Source organism: Seriola dumerili, unplaced genomic scaffold (genome assembly GCF_002260705.1).
Source record: "Seriola dumerili isolate Sdu_G_001 unplaced genomic scaffold, Sdu_1.0 BDQW01000478.1, whole genome shotgun sequence".
Classification (NCBI taxonomy): domain Eukaryota; kingdom Metazoa; phylum Chordata; class Actinopteri; order Carangiformes; family Carangidae; genus Seriola; species Seriola dumerili.
In genome coordinates this window covers 170,245-189,640 of record NW_019174733.1, presented here as the reverse complement: position 1 = coordinate 189,640, position 19,396 = coordinate 170,245, and the positions used below count along the sequence as shown (strand labels likewise).

Here is a 19,396-nt window from a genome sequence, read left to right as displayed (position 1 = left end):
TTAGGGTGCTTTTGGTTTGCAGGGTCTTTATTGTCATTCTAGATCAACAGGTGTATAGATATATAGATAAATGCCCAGGGTGGTAACCATTTTGCTATTATTCAATATTGACCAATATATTGGTCCTTGGACTAACGCTATCATCAGAAAAAAATTATACTAATGGTTTCCTGTAAGAGTATTTAATTTTGAAGAAAGTATAAGAGCCATTAGGCCACATTCCTTGAAATATTCATCTAACATTAATTTCATTCTAACACTGATAAGTGTTGTTTCATGCCTCCCATGCCCCCCTCCACATAACCCTATGTGGGTCATGGTACTTACTGGTATACTTGAATAGAACAAAGCCCTGGTTAATGTTATTACTAACTCCTGTGTTTCCTACCATGACAAGTCATAATGTCTTCTATGAAAAAATCTATTAGATTTCTACCCTGATATACTAAAATGACACATCAATCCTAGTGGAATGAACGCAGCATAAAATACACCAGTAAAAATTCTGCATAGTTTAATGAAAATGACACATATTTGCTTGAATTCATTTGAATTTATTCATACAAAGTTGTAAAAAGTTCCATTGTCATTTCCATGATTACACCTCAGTTTTAATTCATTTCATAAAGTCAAATATCAGTAATTCTAAAATTGCATTTGACTTCAACATTAATGTTGTGTTGGTTCCGTTTCCATGATTTTCTGTTGGCTCAATTATAGATGATTTCACGAGTGTCATCACACCAGGATTGTGTGGCAATATTGCACTAATGTTTAATATCAGGAGTGATATCCAGCATCCAATACACTGAGCTTGAAATCCTGTTTTATTGAACCTCTCTCTTTCATCCCATGTCAGGTGTATCATTAAATCAAACATTAATCCCCTTTTACACTTACAAACACAATGCACGACATAATATGGTGGAGAGACGACTCATCAAATAGGTAGATGAAGTGAGTGTAGAAATGTATTGCTCAAACTAGTCACATTCATACGAATCAAACAAAAGAGAGGCTGAACCTTGTTGAGCTGACCACACACTGATGCTGTCTGATGTTTCAGTGGCGTTTCAGGTCAGCCATGACAGTGAACGCTGCGTTCCAGCCAGGTGAACCCATCACACCACCACCTAGAGAAACATTGAACATACAAAATGTTCAAGAATTAGTCAATCTTGTTCTGTGTACTTATTCTATGTAAGGAAATCAGAAACAGCTTACTCAGCCATCACCAAGTTAATTTGTTTCTTTATTGTCAGCAGTGAGGATAGTATTTCATCCAAAGGATCAAAGGTTCATAAACTGTTCAAACACTACACAACATAACATTAATGATTGCACGTATACTACACTACGCACAACAGACAGCCACATTTGCAAATAAGTACTAATCTGAGGGTTGAACATTAAGAGCAAACCTGGATGACAGCCACTGCCGCACAGATATAGCCCTTTAACTGGCGAACGGTAGTCTGACAGGAAGGGCAAAGGTCGTGCTAGGTAGAGCTGGTCCAGCGACATTGATCCGTGAAAGATATTCTGTAAAGAGGAGACCAAATTGTTAACTTTTCTTTTTGTTTCTTGATATAATAGAAAGAGAACCTGCCACTTCCCATGTATTCTGTGAGTTAATGTCATTTTACACAGTTGATGTGAACTTTGATTCTGACTCATGGGTTATGATAAAGCTGTCTGTAACCATTAACTGCTTATACAACACATCTGTACCTGAGTGGATAGTGAACGATAGAACGCTGCAGAGGACGCAAATTACTTCCTCATCCAGTGAAAAGTTGATTGTGTTAAGCAAATAAGCTGTGTATCACCATTCAAATTGCTGCTCAGTTTTACAATGTGTACAGTGTATTGTGTGTACCCCTCCAGTGAGCCCAAAGATCCTCTCCAGGTCAGGCGGAGCCAGGATGTCCCTTCCCACAACCGACTTCTTAAACCCAGGGGCATATTGCTCCACCCATTCAAATGCTAAAGAGACACAAAGACTCATGCTTTATCACAGAAATCATTGATCAGCATACATTTAAAAAAGTGTCGTTCCCTTAAAAAAAAAATTCCCAGAAAAAAATGCTTCCTAAATTTAACCATTAAACATTTAAAAAGGACAGATTTGTAAGTAAATTTCTGTCTTTAACTTATTTTGCCGTCATATAATTAAAAAAACATGTTTCAGTTTAAGATCAGCTTTAAGCGCAGCACACTAGAACTTTTGTGCCTGAGTAATAAATATAGTAGCAATGTGCATTTTTGTAATACTTTGTGCTATAAGAAGTCCTAGATGATTTTGTATGTCTAACCAGTGTCTGCGAAGGCCTCTCTGTCCTGGTCAGTCCACGCCCTGCCTTCTATGTGGTAGGGGGTGAATTGGGTGAATAGTGACACAACGTGGCAGCCAGGGGGAGCCAGAGTAGGATCCAACACAGAGGGGATGGTCATCTCCAGCATGGGTCTACAGGAGCAGAGAAGCATGATGAATCAAGATGGTGGCAAGTGGAAGGGTGAGTGAGTTATGGATAAACATTTGGGAGAAGAGTTTTTTTTTTAAAGATACATTTTGAAAGTCAAGAAAAAAACTGTTGAATATTCAAGATTGCGATGTCGTGCATCACGTGGTCAGCAGTCTGCCAGCAAACAAACTTTATTAAATGATATACAGATACTTGGAAGACCTTATGTTTTGGGGACAAAACATTCATTCAAGGCTAAGTGTTAGTTACAAGATAAGGATATGTAAACACCTTAGCCAAGTCTGTTGCAGAGATATGTTGACATAAATGTGTGGAGAAAATATCTACTGCAAGGCACATAATGTTATAGTTTTTAAATAGTTACATTATAAAGAAGGACTTAAGTTGCGGTGCGATAGGCACTAGGTTTTACAGCTGCAAGGTTAATCTCTAATCTATACTAATAAACACCTAACACTTTGCCCTGTATTCTCTATAGTAAGAAATGCAGAACTAGCTCTTATGTATGATATAGGACTTGAAACTTGTTTGTCCAGAACTCGTTACCTCTTGTTGTATCTCTTGCATGTATGGTATGTGTTCAGTCATATATCAAGAAGAGCAAATTAAATGTGTTTAAGTGCCCGCTTATGTAGGAGTGTGAAGATATATGTACCTTACTGAGGGACGTCCATTCATGGCCTCTTTGTATGCGGTCTCCAGTACCTCTACATTTTCGCAGTTGAGATGAATGGAGCACTGATGGTGGGGTCCAGGTTTATCATCTGGTGTGGGAGATGCTAGGAAGTTTGGTAGCTTGTCCACTGCCACTGTAAAAGCAACAGAGAAAATGACGTGGAGTCAGTGTTTGCTCTAAGACTATCTATCACTACATACACTTCTATTCTGGTATAGCAAAGTGTGTGCTTAAGTTGAAGTTAATATTTGAATTCCAGTTTGAGCTCAATTCATTCACCTTAAAGCTAAGACTTATAATAATTTCTACAAAACAGAATAGACTATCATTAAGTTTAAGAGGCAATGCACTGCAAAGGATCAGTTGAGAGTAAGGACTTCCTGTGTAATAAAGCCCTGCAGCTCAGGCTCTACTGTAATTAACAAGCCAGAGCTACAGATGGCACCACACAGGAACCTGAAGAACTCTAAACATCTGTGTGTTGTGTGTGCTTTACACAGTTTTATAGTACCCCAAACTGTGAAACTTGTGTTTTAAGTACCATAATATACAACAGTCAATAGTGGAGGATTAAGGGCTGATCCCTCCTGATGCACTACATGTGTTTGTGCCTTATTGGCAAGTCTCCATTGCCTTACACCTTCACAGCTTTCAAAGTGTAAGTAGTGATTCAGCACATATACACACCAAATGACTAAAAGATGCCGTGTTTCACCTAAACGTGAAACATTTGGCTGGAGAAACAGCACTTGTGCAGAAATAAGACTATGAGCCCCACATCCAGTAAACTTAAGAGGAAGTTTCTTTTAAATTGTGCTTATTTTGATTTTACTGTGACATTAAACATTATCACGCTCCAAGGCTGGAGTGGTAACATACTATTTTGAATAAAAGACAGCTAATTAAACCTTTTTTTCAGGATTTCTGATTAGCGCAACAGAACAGGTTTACCATTGATCTTGGTGACAGGTGATGTGTAGTCTATCTGGTCTACGGCTTTGATGAACTCTGGAGAGAGCGCAGCCTACAATGAAAACAGAAAGGCCAGAATAAACCATACTGTCTGGTGCCATGATTACCTGAGGTGTTTATATTTCTCTGTTACCTGTGGCGTGAGGTTTTTGAAGGTGACATATGGGGTAGCATTTGATAAAACAACTTTACTGTGGATCTCTGTGCCATCCTTTAGCACCACTCCATTGGCAGCACCATTTGAACCAACCAGGACCTGTAGTACATCCTGCCAAGGACACAAGGATATGTATAAACAGAGTTTCGAATATAATTTCCATTAATCCAAAATAGACAGCAACAAGTCAATATAATTAATCAAGACACGCTACCTTCTCAGTGAAAATGTCTACACCGTAGGACTGAGCAGCGCTAGCAATAGCCTGAGACACGCCTCCCATACCTCCCTCCACATACCCCCACGCTCCTTTCTCCTTCTCCAACTCTCCCATCACATGGTGCAAGAGCACATACCTTCAAGGCAAGACCATAAAATCAGTATTTGTTAGACATCATTGTTTAATTCTCTGCAATTGTATCTGTAGTTATGAGTATTTTTTGTGCCGCAGGATGCCCTGAAACTTGTCTCACCCACTACCAGGATTACTTGGGCTGGTCATGGCTCCTATCACAGCATCAGTAGCCAGTGTTGCTCTCAGTGGCTCCGACTCAAACCACCGATTGAGAATCTAGGTCACCAACAAGAGTTAGTCATGATGCAGCAAATAGAAAATGGCATTTAACACCAAACTTTGTGTAAGCTGTAACAACCTTCATTATTGGCGCAGTTATAATCTCATAGAAGTCTGGAATGTTTCTGCCCAGTTTCAGACCTTTAAATTCAAAAACATAGCATATCTCATTGTGACTCAGCTACTACAGAAGGCATAATGAGTATATGTAAATAATTTGTTATTTAGTAATCAGAAATATATAAGCTTATTTCTCAACCATGAATCCACCTACGCACCACATTTGACAATAGGCATCAGTGTTTTGGCTGCACCCAGCCTCTTCCTGAGTGATCCAGCAGTGACGCCTGGAATGTCAACAGGAGGAGCATCCAAGAGAGGGTGGATAGCTCCTGCTAGCTTCTCAAGGTGTGCAACAAAATCTGGAAATGCCTGGGTACAAGTGAAAGAATGCATGAAGAGGAGGGTGAGAGTAGAGGTGGGTATTGTTTGAGAAAAATGGCAGAATAACTTTATACTGGTGGAGAAATAATGGTCAAGAGACAGTGAAGAGCTTTTTCAGTTCACACTACTGTGACAAGAGTTTAAACACATATGCACTGGAGTGTAAAATGCACTCATGCATATTACAGCCAACCATTTACTGTGGCTATCATATAATGTTTATCTCACCTTCGCATCCTTCTGTGAGAACTTGCCGATCTCCCTCTGGTTCATAGCCAGATCTGAGCCCAGGGTGAGAGACCTGGGTGGAGCACCTTTCACCCCCTCCTCCAACATTGGGGTGAAAGCATGGGGGTCTCTCATATACACCTTCAGCCCATGTTTCTGAATACAAATACACAGAGAAAAAAGCAATAAAATAGTGAACAGTTGCAAACAAGGCCTATTAGTTTAAGCCTTCCTAAAATCAACTAAATTAATACATTTGTACCAGTTTTTTTTTTTTTTGCATACCATCCCTATTTACCTTGAGCTCCAGGTCTGCGTATATGTGAGGTCGTAACAAACTGAGCAAATAGGAGCACCTGGAGAAGCGGAAACCTGCATACAAGAGTGTTATAAAACTTATATGAAGTGAACAACAGTGTATGAAGCTATGGACGTGGAAAATTTTAAATGACAAAACAGTGTATTATCCACACAGATTTGCTTGCCATGTATATACAAAATCAAACCTATTCCACCATTAATGGGTCAGTTCACCCAAATAACAGAAAACCATGTTTCTTCACTTAGCTCTAGAGGTATCAGGACATGCAGATAGCTTTGGAAGTTTTGTGTGCATTTCAGTCCTGTGACAGAACACACTGTCAACAGTTTTTCAAATTGGCTTTTTGTTAGTTTGGACGTGTTTCCTGTATCTATATCAAAATAATACTAAGAAAAGTGTGTTATTTGTTTGGTTGTTTTTTTTCCCATTGTTGAATTTGGGTGAACTGACCCTTTATGACCTAGGTTGACACCACCCTACCAGGGAAGATCTCCTCCGAGACAGCTGCTCCTCCCAGCACATGTCTGCGCTCCAACACTGCTGTTTTCAGTCCTCCCTTCTGAAGATAGGCAGCCTACACGCACGCACGCGCGCACACACACACACACACCTTTAACCTGCTGCTGATCCACAGAATGTGTTATGGCATACTGTAAGTGTTGGGAAACAACTGCATGAACTCACTGCCACCAGTCCATTGTGTCCTGCAATGAAATATAAAATATGTTACACAGTTTTCTTTAAAATGTTAATTCCCCATACAAACGACCAAAAGTTCTGCAATCAAGCTTTTTCCTGACATTTGTTCAAATGTAAGTTTCAATAATATTTTTTATAGTCAATTTGAATGAGTCCAAAGTTGAACCATTCAGATCGAACTGGGAACTTGCAGACAGAGACAAATCACTTTTCTAAGACGGATTAAGGAGGTTTAAGAAGTAAGAGGGCAACTCTTAGTAATTGCGTCTGCAAACTTTGCTGAACCGTTGCATTAATATTGCAAAATGTGGCGTGGCATACGTCGCAGCTGCTGTGTTTTCTGCACTTTCTCTCCCAACAATCCACACATCTCACCTCCTCCGATGACCAGCGCGTCATACTGGGATTTTAAAGCGGCGTGACTGGATCTGGATCTTGTCACTGTCCCCACAACAGTCACAGCCCTCCGTCCTCGATCAGTCCACACCGCTGCAGCCATGGCAAGAGTTTGAGGCAGGATCACACATCGATCCCTCCCCCTTTCCCACTACAGCCGCGTGAAGTAGATCCGGGTTTCCTGTTAGATCTAGCAAAGCAGTCCACTCATTAAACTGACCTGAGATAGGGGCGGGGAACTGATCTGAAGATGTGGACGCACTGTGCGTGGATCTATCTATCTATCTAATCTATCTATCTATCTATCTATCTATCTATCTATCTATCTATCTATCTATCTATCTATCTATCTATCACAGTTATAATCATCAGAAAAAAAGAATGTGAAAATTTAATGAATGATCAGATCTTACTGTTAACCTGTAACCTATGTGTTAACAGTGGAAGTTTGAAGCAACTTTTCTTCGTTTGGCCCTACACTGCTTGTCATCACGCACTGGTCCATTGGGTGGCAGAGTTGTTCCATTTTTCTACAAACAGCTCCAACAACAACTTCAAATTGGCATCACTAACGTGTAAGGCTGATCAAAACTCATTGTTTCCATTCACATTATATTTGCATGTTGTGTTGTAGTGTGAAATATTTTGATGGTACTGGCAATAGCTTTAAGAGATTAGCAACCACGACATGAAATGACTGTATTCATTTATAGACTCTCTGGAGTTCCTTTTCCAGACTCTTTACAGATATATAAAAATGTAGGCTAAATATACATTAAAAAAACTGTCTGTGTATGAAAACAACATTTGGTCCATGACGCACATGTGGCTGGTTTGTAAAGGTGCTTTCATACATGAAAAATATGTGAAAAAAATGGAATAATCAAAAAGTGCAGTTGAAGACATCCTCTCTGAGCTGGTTAATGGTTGAGACATGTCTCACAGTAAGGGCCCACCTTGAGAGTTTTAAGATGAGCTCTTAACATAGAATGGTTTCTTAGTGCTGCTGTTGAAGATGTCATATTGGCCTAGTGGTTCACTTATACCATGCATTAATAAGATAAGAGGCCATAGATCATGATGTGGACCTAAGCAGCAGTCCAGGGAATAGACAGGGGAGATAGTCTGCTGGGATCTAAGGAAGGAAGGGTGTTAACTGACACAAAAACAACCAAACACAGCAGAACATAAGCAAGTTATCTTCTCATCTTGTCTATATAATGTAGATTTTTGACTATGTTTTGCTTAGACAGTGTAAAATAATTCCTAAGGCCTGTATAGATTGTGCACTCTCTTGGTAGAGGGAATGAAATGAGGTGTTATAGTGATCTAGAGTTTCCCGCTAGACCTAACATGCCTCTCCCTTGGTGTATTAGAGTAGCATTAGTTTCAGGGAAGAGAAATGATCCTGATATGCTGTCTGCTTGATTTTCCTTTAAGGAACGTCTGCAGACAACAGCCAATCAACCATAACTAGATCAGAAGCAGGAGATTTTGTTCTTGTAAGCAGAAATTAACACTTCATTCCCCTTTGTCGGCAGAAATTCAACACTGCAGCCCTTGAAGGCTCTCCCAGGCAATAAAGGAGAAAATTGAATTATGTTATAACAGCGCCGCACCAAAACACAATTACCTCATTTTCTGGAAAAAAATGCGATCCTTTGCCTCCAGGCAGAGAGGTTGACTAGTGGACATGTTGGGCCTCTCAGCATTTACAATTATTAAATCATAAGCTACTGTCTCACAGCAGAACAGAGAAGGTGTTACAGTGCAGGATGAACATTTGAACATCCTCATATACAATGACGACACGTTTAGTCTTTATCCGTGATAAGTACATTGTTAACAAGTCTCATTTGGAGAATGAAGAAAAACAAAATTAACTTCAAGATGGAAGGGCACACACAAGGTCACATGACACAAAAATACAACTGGTTTCTAATTTCTTCATTTTATATATTATACTGTATATTATATTATAATATAAAGGCTTGCTGGGGCCCTTATGTGATCCAAACAAGATTGAAACATTTTTGCTCAATTTTTCAAAGTTAATGCAATTTATAAAACTTCAGCATAGCCAGATTATTGCCCTGTTCCTAGACATGTTTTTGCAATATATTTGTAAACTGTGTGTGTGTGTGTGTGTGTGTGTGTGTGTGTGTGTGTGTGTGTGTGTGTGTATGTGTGTATGTGTGTGTGTGTGTGTGTGTGTGTGTGTGTGTGTGTGTGTGTGTGTGTGTGTGTGTGTGTGAATTAACCAACTGATCAAGAGACTGCCCCCTGTTAGGTTGGAGGAGGAGGACAAATACACATCAGACAGTCTTCAAAGGACATTGAATAGAAAAGACGCTTGTTTGTGGGGAGATACACTTCACTTTGGCTTCGATTCTTTTATCTAGACAAAAAATGTAAGTTTCATATATGCAATCAAGCACAAAACAAGAAAGCAACACTAACAAGGCATCATGAAAAGAAATCTAAAATGAGAACAAATTAAAGTGAAACCATTACCATATGCTCCCTCTCACAATTAAAAATGTCTTTCAGACTGACCTTCACTGACCTATAAGTATGTCTTTTGATATCTTTCACAGATGCGCTAACCATGCAGCAATATCCCATGTCAAGTGGCACATGACAAGGTTTGAAGTCTTCACCAAAATACAATCATGAGTGGCATATGTATCACCCAATAGCGTGGGCAGTACTTGGCTACAATAACCAATGAGAGTCGAGCTCCTCGTCGCGGCCTGCGGTTTGCCTCGGTGTGTGCGTGTCCTCCTCGGCCTGCCCTGCTGGACGCTGGCTGGGAAGGATAGAGGCGGGGAGGGAACGGTGTAGGAGTGAAGAAGCTGTGATACAGATACCACCTCAAGGGAATGTAAAAGTTTAGGACCGAAATCAACCACAAGACGCCGAGTCTTCGTGCCTAAAGACTCAACATATTACCCGTTTTCTCATGGAAGCAGATGGATTTGTGAGGAGGCGTCGGATGACAGCGGAGACAACAGGCGGTGATCCCGGGGTTGCTGGTGCCTCAGCCGGTGCAGAAGTTCGATGGCTAGGGGGCAGATTCTGGGGAGTTTCGGAAAGTATCGTGGGAAGCCTGACACCCCGGATCGGAGGCGAGACAGAGCTACAGACTGTTGATTTTATCCGTAGTGCACAAGATGCAGAAACAGAGGACTCTGAACCAGACTATGAGGGCTTGCCACAGGGAGCTTCCACTAGCACCCACATGTTGGCTGGAGCGGTGGCCGGGATCATGGAGCACTGCCTCATGTTCCCCATCGACTGTGTCAAGGTAGCATAGCTCAGAGGCTAACCAGCTGACCAACAACTTTTTTTTATGAACGTACAGTGCTTTCACACCCCGCTCTCTGTTGTGCTATGTGGATATCATTGGTGTAGCCAACGTGTTGTGTGATTTGGTAGCATAGCTTATTAGCTAAACACGCTGCAGAGCTGACGGCTGTGAGGACAAGGTCAGTCGGCTCAGTTAGCGTCTCACATCCCTACTAGCTAACTTGTTAGCATGCTATTATAAGTTATGCACGACTAACGTTAGCTAAGTGGCTAGTTATGACAACCGTTAGGTAAAGCCCATTTGGACACGTTGCATAAAACTGCTAAACATCAAAACAATGGTGCAGTCAAACCCTCAACTGATGTTATATAACTAACTTCCGTGCAGGAAAATTGAAAGGGACAATTTAAGTAACGGGAGAAGCTAATAAGGGGAACTGCAACAACAGTTAAAAAGTTCAGGGATACCAAAGCTCTGCTGCCTGTCTACTAAAACATGGACTGGTTGAATGTTGTTGTTTCTGGTAACCTACACCCTGTCTACCACTATTAGTACTAGACATAGCAATTAATCACACTGCAGTTTTGAGCCAATTTGGCACTTTCAGTCCAGAGTGCAGCATCTATTTGCCACTTTCCCAGCACAAAGTGTGGTAGTTTTACTGAGCAGCAGTCCCACTGCCTCACACACCATAACCAATTGTTTGCAAAGGTCTTTTGATCACATGAGTCATGCAACTTCACTGGACCAGTTCTTATCATGTGGTCTTTGTTATGTATGAATTAGTTCTATTCTGTTTTTACTGTCAACACAGTAAGGAGGCATAACCTGTTGACCCAAGAGGTCAGCTAGCTGTAGCCATGCACTAGTGATCTTTGTGTGACAGTCAGAGGACCAGAGAGACAGAGCAAATGACAATGAGGTTAGTAAAGTCAGCTGTCCATGTCAGGCTGAAAAACTATTCATAAGCCAATGCTTCATCCATGTCTCTTCCACCTGTAGTCCGCCTCTGTTGCAGCCATGAAGCAGGATAAGACCAGCGTTTACAGGCCCTTCTTGTGTCCTGCTACACTGCTAATAGAGCTCAGCATCTTGCCAAGCAAGCCACATTAGATTTGGGGCATTATGACTCAGCAAAATGAAGTCGACTAACCATAAACGGTCAGTCAGTTTTCAGAAAAATAAACATTGGAGGACTTTGAGAAATATTTTAGATGCTTCATACACATTTCTTTCTTTTTGCGTACGGTAAATGGCTTTTCCTCTTAAAGGTCTCCACCTATACCAAAATAAAGGCTTTTCCTCCTGTACGATAAGCTTCTCACTTAAGAGATTGTTGTGTAATTATAGTTTAGAATAGACTGTCATTCCCCCGTAATGTACCCTAAATCCCAGTAATTAGTTGTGGATTTAAAAAAGTGTGTTGCATTTGTAGGTCTGTCAGAGTGTACACTGCACTGCACATATGAATGGAATTTCCAGTATTGACAGAGACCAAAAAGTCCTCTGTGTTTTCACCAAAGAAGTGGTGAAAATAGTGTTTACACTGAGCACAAAGGTCATTGCTCTCTAGATATCCAAACACATACTAAAGATAAACACAGCAGACCTATGGCTGGGAAGGCCTCCATGCATGTGTATGTATCGGACAGACATGAATGAATGAGAAGTAGAGTACTGACATTACAGCCTCTCCTCACTCTCATGGAAAGACAGTGAATGAATGTGCTATGAGTCTGTGTGGCAGATATGGAGTAACTAGCAGCTGGCTAGCTCTCTTCATGCCCTGCATTCCACAGCCGCAGTATAGAGTGATATGAGGACGTGTGTGCTTTTCCTGTGCACTACATGCATACACACAGTGGGGTGTAAGTTTGTCCATTCAGCTGGAAGTTTGTTATTCAGAGATTATGTCACTGCTGGTTTCCTAGAGACAGACACACGTACCCAGACCATCCCAACACAACCCTCTTTAAATACCAAAAAGCAGGTGACTGAAACACTGATCCCTTGCACTTGTCCTGTAGATAATGTTTATATAATGTATTGTTTATCTTAGTGTGCGTGTGTGTGTTAGGAAGAAGAGAGAAAGGTATGTTTCAGGGTCAGTGGGAAAAGAGGCTTACAGGAAGTCAGCTTATGTCCCCTTGTGACCTTGGAGCTTGCAACTCCAAACTTCCTTCCATTCAGTTATGCATATACACCGACACTCACACGCACGCACGCGCACAATGTCGAACACCTCATTTCCCTTATTTGACTCCTTATTCACACTGCAGTCTATTCAGGATTGTTGTGCTGTTCTTTGCTGTAATAGGCAGACATAATGTAAGGCTTAAATTATACATTACATTCTATTTTTATATGAAATTCAGGTCAAACTCACTGAACATATTATGAAACTTAATACCTAGCTCTGGTGGGTGGGAAGGCAGCACACTGCTGACTTTGAACTTTGTTGAATTCTACCTTTTCCTCTTCTCCAGACACGAATGCAGAGCCTCCAGCCCGACCCCGCAGCACGCTACAGAAACGTAATGGATGCTCTTCGCCGAATTGTAGCCACAGAGGGAGTCTGGCGGCCAATGAGAGGGCTCAATGCGACAGCAGTTGGGGCGGGACCTGCCCATGCCCTCTATTTTGCCAGCTATGAGAAACTAAAAAAGACTCTAAGTGATGTCATTCACCCAGGGGCTAACAGTCATTTGGCTAATGGTATCACAAAACATACATATACACACATAAACATGTATGGCTGATATGTAGGACTTGATCAACTCCAAGCCTAATACCAAGCACCCTCAGTGTGATCTCTGGGAAGCTGCTGACTCGGCCTAATCCGTATACAGAGCAGACGTGGCCTGACCAGTCACGAAAACCCCTGGCAGGCCATCAAATCCTAGATAGAGCCTTTTCATAGCTATAGTTGTACACTGTAAAGAAGTGCCAGATCTGTTGCTAGCTTTTAGGAAAGTTAAACAATTTGTTCAGTAAAGTTACCAAAATAGAAAGATAAAATTTGGTTACCTTACTTTCAATGTCAACTTTTTCCTTATTCCCTGTTCTCCCTACTCTCTCTCTTCCTTCTTTTCCAGTTTAGTGGGAGGCTGGGTAAGTCCTCTTTCTCCCATCTCATCTGCTCTCTCCTCTGTTGGTCCTGTCTTTTAAAGCTTATTGGTTTGGTTTCAAACCATCAAACAGAGCAATGAACGGCCTTGTCCACTAGGTGTCTCTCTTTGCTCAGGTTTGGCCTCCTGAATTTAGTCAGGAGTGATCACTAGCTTGTACCTGTACAAATTGCTGGATATGCACTAGTTCTGCTCTGATAATATATTGTTTTGAGCATGACATCTGCAGCTTTTAGGAATAAGGCAGTGAAGGCTATGACATGATGACAGGGGGTTCTTGCTGTTGCATTTCCATTCTGTGCCACTTCACTGCAGTTTCTTTTGTTTTCATTCATGATTATATCAATGTGTAGTAATTTCTGAGGTGTGTTTATTTCAGGAGCAGCTGGGTGTGTGGCCACACTGCTTCATGATGCAGCCATGAACCCAGCTGAAGGTAAGAGAATTGTACTGTACAACACCATTTGACTTTTACCACAGAATAGGTATTAAGACATTTTCTCTCTCTCTCTCTCTCTCTCTCTCTCTCTCTCTCTCTCTCTCTCAAAAAAAAAACAAACAAACAAAGAAAATGAGCTTCCCATACAGATATTTCAGTGCAGAAACTTGCAGGTGCTACGCCTGGGCCAACCACCTTCACATGTTGGCCTTAACCCTGCAGTCTCACATTGATTTTCACAGCTGCCTCTAATCCACCTGCCCAAACATGTCAGTAGAAGGACACTGGTCGTAGGCTACATGTGCAGCTGTTGGATGGGCTGCAGCTGTCTTTGCAAACGCTATTAAAATGACACACTACATCTTCCTATGTGTTTATTGAAACTATATGTACTTTGTGCAGGTAATGGCTCACTAATTTCTTTTTTCCTTTTCCATCTTTTCCACCTTTGTGCTGGCCAACTCTGATCACATTTGGTCTTCTCCTCCATCAATACATTATCCACGTGTCCCTAGTTGTGAAGCAGCGCATGCAGATGTATAATTCACCATACCGTGGCGTGTTGGACTGTGTACGCGCTATATGGCAGAAAGAGGGCCCTGCTGCGTTCTACCGCAGCTACACCACCCAGCTCACCATGAACGTGCCCTTCCAGGCGCTCCACTTCATGACCTATGAGTACCTTCAGGAGCTGCTCAACCCCCACAGACAGTACAATCCTTCATCCCACATGTTGTCTGGAGCTTTGGCTGGAGCCATCGCAGCTGCAGCCACCACACCTCTAGACGTCTGCAAGACCCTGCTCAACACCCAGGAGTCTCTAGCCCTCAGCTCCCTGCCTTCTGGCCAAGGCCCCGGCCAAGGCCAAGGAGCCCACAGACACATCTCAGGCCTGGCCCATGCCTTCCGGACAGTTTACAGGCTGGGCGGCCTCCAGGGCTTCTTCAAGGGAGTCCAGGCAAGGGTCATCTACCAGATGCCCTCCACAGCCATCAGCTGGTCAGTGTATGAGTTCTTCAAATATGGACTCACCAAGCACCAGCATGACAAAAGGAGAGCGCAGCACATGGAGGCTGAGATGTAGATATCTCTTCAGTTTAATCCCCTCTAATACTGCTCTGCTCTCCATGTGAGGAGAAGATGAAGTTAATACGCACATAGAATCTGACTAAAATCCACCTCAGTTGTCCCATCCCTTTCAGACATAGCGGATAAGAAAGACATCTTCAAAGACAGCTGGATTAGTTATATTTCTGCTACACTTTTTCAAGACTAGGTATGGTTTGAGTTACGTTATTTCTCTCTTCTATGAGAAAGAATTTATACAGCACGATAGAACTAGTTAATCTGGAGATGTTTTAAAACCATTCTAGTGGCCACTACATTTGTCCAAGCTTAGGATAAATGTGAAGAATACATAATTTTTCACTTGGAAAGGTAGTCAGCAGAGGGCAGTAGTGTTTCTTTGTTAATTCTCATAATTTTGCTGTCCTAGGACCAGATTTTTATTTTCACCCATTCAAACTTTGAGCTTGCAAATAAAGATTATAACTCCAAAGCCCTCTCTAGATTTATGAACAGACCTTTAAATATATATATAAATATAGCGCTCTCATAACAGACAATTCTCACAGTAATCCTAGACAAGACAAGTTTGTTTTGATGTCTAGTTTGGCCTACACACAGGCATTCAGTTCTTTAGCAAAAATATCTTATTGCTTTGATACAAGTCAAAAGTATTTCAGCCATTTAGAATCAAAAGAAAAGTGACTTTTTGTCAGTCATCTTAACACAATCATTTCCTGATATGGCCCTGTACCCAGATACCCTTTGTGGAAATTCAGTGGAATCCTGCCAACATGGTAACTCAAATTGTCAAGAGCAAAAAGTAAGACCAGCTTTTAAAGCCTGATTAAGTGAACTGTGTTAAAAAGCCATTGATCAGATTTGGGGTTCCATTTTTGATTTGCTATTGGCAGTTAAAGGAATTACTGTAATTAATCAAATATTTTTTCAAAGGTCAGTGTTTAAGATTGTTCCCTGTGATGTAACAAACAAAAATACTGTTTTCAGTCGCTCTAAAGTATCTGAAGTGTGTGTTTAATTTATTTTCAATTACATTGACTCCTTGAATTGTATTTTATTTCCAGCAAATGTATAACTTGAAACTTTACCTTTGTTTTCCCCATTTCCCCATGTGTTTAATCAACCCTTGGAACATACAAATACTCACCATTAATGCCTTGTGTACCTGTTTGGCAGAGCAGACCAGGGCAGCATTAGTATGGCCATTTCTGTGCATTAACTTTAGCTATGAGCCTGTCTTCAGCCTGTGAACTACTGAGTTTCAATATCTGTGCTCGACAGCAAAGGTTATGTACAATGCACTGTGCCCAAAAGAATTTAACTCGAAAGAAGTTCAGTATCCCATAAAATATGTATCTGCACCCCCATGGAGCATACATAAATGAAAGCTGTCATTCTTATCGATTGATGTCTGATTGTTTCTGACACTGAATTGCACTCGTTGAATAAAGACTGAGCAGCGGGGCACTACTCACTGCTCATAAATGATGGGAGCCCTCCTTTGATTTCTTAAAAACGTAGCTGTTTTAAATGTAGGATGACTTAATAGAATATTCTTGCATATTGTCATTTTAATCTGGGTGTGTATAAAAGATTTTAAGTCTTTGTTTTCTTGGTGAATAGAAACCAAAGAAAGGGATTGATGAAAAGGCGGTTGTGCCCTAAGCCACATGTGTATCGCCAGAAACACATGGTGAGTTTGTGTGTGTGTTTTCAGGTATTTATTTTTAGTTTGAGGCAGGTACAGTTGTTTAGTCTTGAGCACAGGTGCAGATTTCAACTTTGACCTTCAAGACTGAAAACACAATTTGAACTTGTGGACACATAGCCTGTGTAAAAACAGCAAGCAGAGAGAAGCTTTGGAATTCAACAAACGCATGATATACTAAACTTTAATAACCATGGAAAGCTAAATCAGTCATTGGTTTGGAACTGACAGGTAGATGGAGTGTTTGAATTATAGCAGATAACAAGCGAGCACAAATGAAGGATGTTGTTGATCATGTCACTTGGTAAGCTACTACCCTCCATCATTGGTCACTGTACTGAGCCCACAGCACCATATTTTAATAGTGGCAGAAAGAAAAACTCAGTGTAATTCTTTCATTAGACCCGTGACTGTTGGTCATATTTTGCCTACTGGTGTGTGTCAATCAGTTTGAAAATGTTATCTTTAGAATATAATGAAGTGTGAATATAATGAAATCCTGAACTGCCAGTTTTGCAGCAAACATCTGAGACTTATCTTATTATCTTGTGACAAAACAAGTGTGTCAAATGGTTTGTTCACCATTTAGATCTGCATATAGATTGAAATTACTATGTCTGTACATTGTATTCACCAAATGTGGCATGGCAACTGCATCAGACAGAGTTTGTGAAGCATTTAATGTCTTCCTAAGGGTTGGAGTACTGTCAGTCTTTTAACGTCATGTCATTTGACATCCTCACATCTTTGCTCTTTCTGGGACAAACATGAAGCAGACCCTACGCAAACACAAAAATCCTTTGGTTAGAATCTGTGAACACATCATACATATCGTGGTGAAGAGTGACAGCTCCCCCACCCCAGCCTCGACATATACACACCTAGGATCAGACACACACACACTGACATCCATGTGAGACACCTGTTCAAACAGGGAGTGTTAATTGACTGTCTCTGTTGCTCTCTCTCTTTCGCTCTCTCCCACTATCTTTGCATGCATGTATACAGTATACATGGCCTCTCATAGTTAATGCAATTAGAATAGTGCATTTGTGTCTGCGTGTATGTGTGTTTATATTGGTGTGGGCTCCTCTCTCACTTTGTCCACTGTGTCACGATGTATCTACAAATGAAGCTAATGAGAGACTTACTGACAGGCATTACATGAGTAGGAAAGTTAAGAGTTGTAATGGCACATATGTAGAACTACTGTAATTAAAATACAGAGGGACAGCCCAAATCTGTGTGGCAGACTGTGACTGAGCCTGTCTCCTCCAAAGACTCAGCAGTCTGAGAAGAGTAAACTATTTAGTCTGGTCATTTGCTCACTGTTCATGAATGTGTGTGTGCACGCACATCAGTGAAGAAAAATAATGTACAGTGAGCATGCATGTATTATGCAACATTGCAGTATGTGTGACAACATTATCTCAGCTCAAAGGTCCATTCATCAGCCTTGGAGGTGTTAAGTATTTGAGGAGGAGCTAGCTCAGTTGTCATAATTGTATTTAAGTGTGGAGCTCTGATACTAAAGCAATTCAATTTGGTCAAAGTGATGTCAAGTGGGCTAGACGCTACTGGACAATGTGTTCAAAATGTTTCATGTATAAGTTCGCTAAGAGTAAATAGGCAACCCTGCAGCTGCTCCAGTAGGTTTATTGTCAAAAATCCTGTTCAAACATAAAATAAGTGGTGTTGAGACACAAATTCAGCAGTTTGGTGTGTGTGTGTGTGTGTGTGTGTGTGTGTGTGTGTGTGTGTGTGTGTGTGCGCGCGCGCACACATGCAAGTCTGTGTGCCTAGTGTTTCCCATCCTCTTGGCAGATGATAGAGATGTTGACTTAGGTTGTGTGGATGCCAACACAGTTTCTACTTGGCAGTTGTTACAGGTGCTGCTGTTAGTTCTGTGACATGTCATAGCAGGAAACACACAGATGTAATTAATAACATTAATAATGGCTGCTTTCCATGTAAGCGTGCCATTTCCAGAGCACTGACATTGTGCGGGTTGGCTGGGATAAGTCACTGGAACTGACTCATCTAAAATGTTATTAGTAACACTTGTGCTTTTCCTGCTATTACAAGTCAAAGTACAAGTCCTGTATTTTGTTTTAAAGAAGATATATCATTTTCATTTTAGTGTCTACTTGAATAGATTTACATTATTCAATATTAAAAAAAGACATTATTTTTCTTATATTGTACATCATTGTACTCTATTCAATCTCTGTTTGAAAGGCTTTGTTAGAGCTCAGGGCTCTTTAAGGCCCCCCTCCCCCCTCTAAAGCTGACCATTCAGAGCACACTTTGCTCTGATTGCCGCCAACTACATGCTCCGCCCACTCTTGCTATATCGCGTAGCTGTAAAGAAACGATCATGGCTGTTACAATGGCGTCGGTTCTGAGTTATCGGTTTGATCCAGAGTCCGATCTTGAACAAGAAGATGATAGACCTAATCCACCTTTGCAAATTGAATGGAGCAGGAAAAGAAGCATTCCCACTGTCAGACAGTTGGAAGGAGGCAAATGGTAGAAATTAGGAGAGAAGTGCTGCTAATAACGTTGCACAGTCTGCAATGGACTTCACGTGACAATACCCATAACTTGGAATAGTTTTATGAAAAACCTTTTTAATTTTTTGTATCTGTGGATACTTGTGGACCAAAGGAATATAAATAATCGAGGATTGAACAGAGGAAAGCTTCAAAGGTAGGGAGACGCCTGCTTTGCCATCTTGCTTGCATTCTTGCTGGTTTATGATGCTGGTGAGT

General features: G+C 41.0%; 2 protein-coding genes across 2 annotated transcripts; one reads left to right on the top strand and one right to left on the bottom strand.

Annotated features, from left to right (window-relative positions):
• Positions 1–543: 543 nt before the first annotated feature.
• pyroxd2 (pyridine nucleotide-disulphide oxidoreductase domain 2) lies at positions 544–7,090 on the bottom strand. The gene is made up of 16 exons (XM_022763699.1): positions 6,934–7,090; positions 6,544–6,563; positions 6,340–6,433; positions 5,836–5,909; positions 5,538–5,693; positions 5,144–5,297; positions 4,945–5,006; positions 4,765–4,862; positions 4,506–4,647; positions 4,268–4,402; positions 4,114–4,186; positions 3,142–3,295; positions 2,316–2,467; positions 1,880–1,986; positions 1,422–1,542; positions 544–1,133 (listed from the first exon to the last, which is right to left on the bottom strand). Exons 1-16 carry the CDS (start codon positions 7,055–7,057, stop codon positions 1,063–1,065), a joined length of 1,737 nt encoding a protein of 578 aa, XP_022619420.1. The 5' UTR covers positions 7,058–7,090; the 3' UTR covers positions 544–1,062.
• A 2,625-nt stretch (positions 7,091–9,715) lies between these two features.
• LOC111235372 (mitoferrin-2-like) lies at positions 9,716–16,406 on the top strand. Its single transcript, XM_022763813.1, has 4 exons — positions 9,716–10,261; positions 12,751–12,979; positions 13,772–13,828; positions 14,347–16,406. Exons 1-4 carry the CDS (start codon positions 9,917–9,919, stop codon positions 14,913–14,915), a joined length of 1,200 nt encoding a protein of 399 aa, XP_022619534.1. The 5' UTR covers positions 9,716–9,916; the 3' UTR covers positions 14,916–16,406.
• The last annotated feature ends 2,990 nt before the right edge of the window (positions 16,407–19,396 follow it).

What these genes read in the sequence shown, in the direction of transcription:
- pyroxd2 (XM_022763699.1), bottom strand. Translation starts at nt 7,057, where the DNA reads ATGGCTGCAGCGGTGTGGACTGATCGAGGACGGAGGGCTGTGACTGTT. An exon ending in TAACTGCGCCAATAATGAAG is followed by an intron (nt 4,863 to 4,944) that starts GTTGTTACAGCT and finishes TTGGTGACCTAG; the next exon opens with ATTCTCAATCGGTGGTTTGA. An exon ending in AGAGGCCTTCGCAGACACTG is followed by an intron (nt 1,987 to 2,315) that starts GTTAGACATACA and finishes GTGTCTCTTTAG; the next exon opens with CATTTGAATGGGTGGAGCAA.
- LOC111235372 (XM_022763813.1), top strand. Translation starts at nt 9,917, where the DNA reads ATGGAAGCAGATGGATTTGTGAGGAGGCGTCGGATGACAGCGGAGACA. An exon ending in TCCCCATCGACTGTGTCAAG is followed by an intron (nt 10,262 to 12,750) that starts GTAGCATAGCTC and finishes CCTCTTCTCCAG; the next exon opens with ACACGAATGCAGAGCCTCCA. An exon ending in TAACAGTCATTTGGCTAATG is followed by an intron (nt 12,980 to 13,771) that starts GTATCACAAAAC and finishes TGTTTATTTCAG; the next exon opens with GAGCAGCTGGGTGTGTGGCC.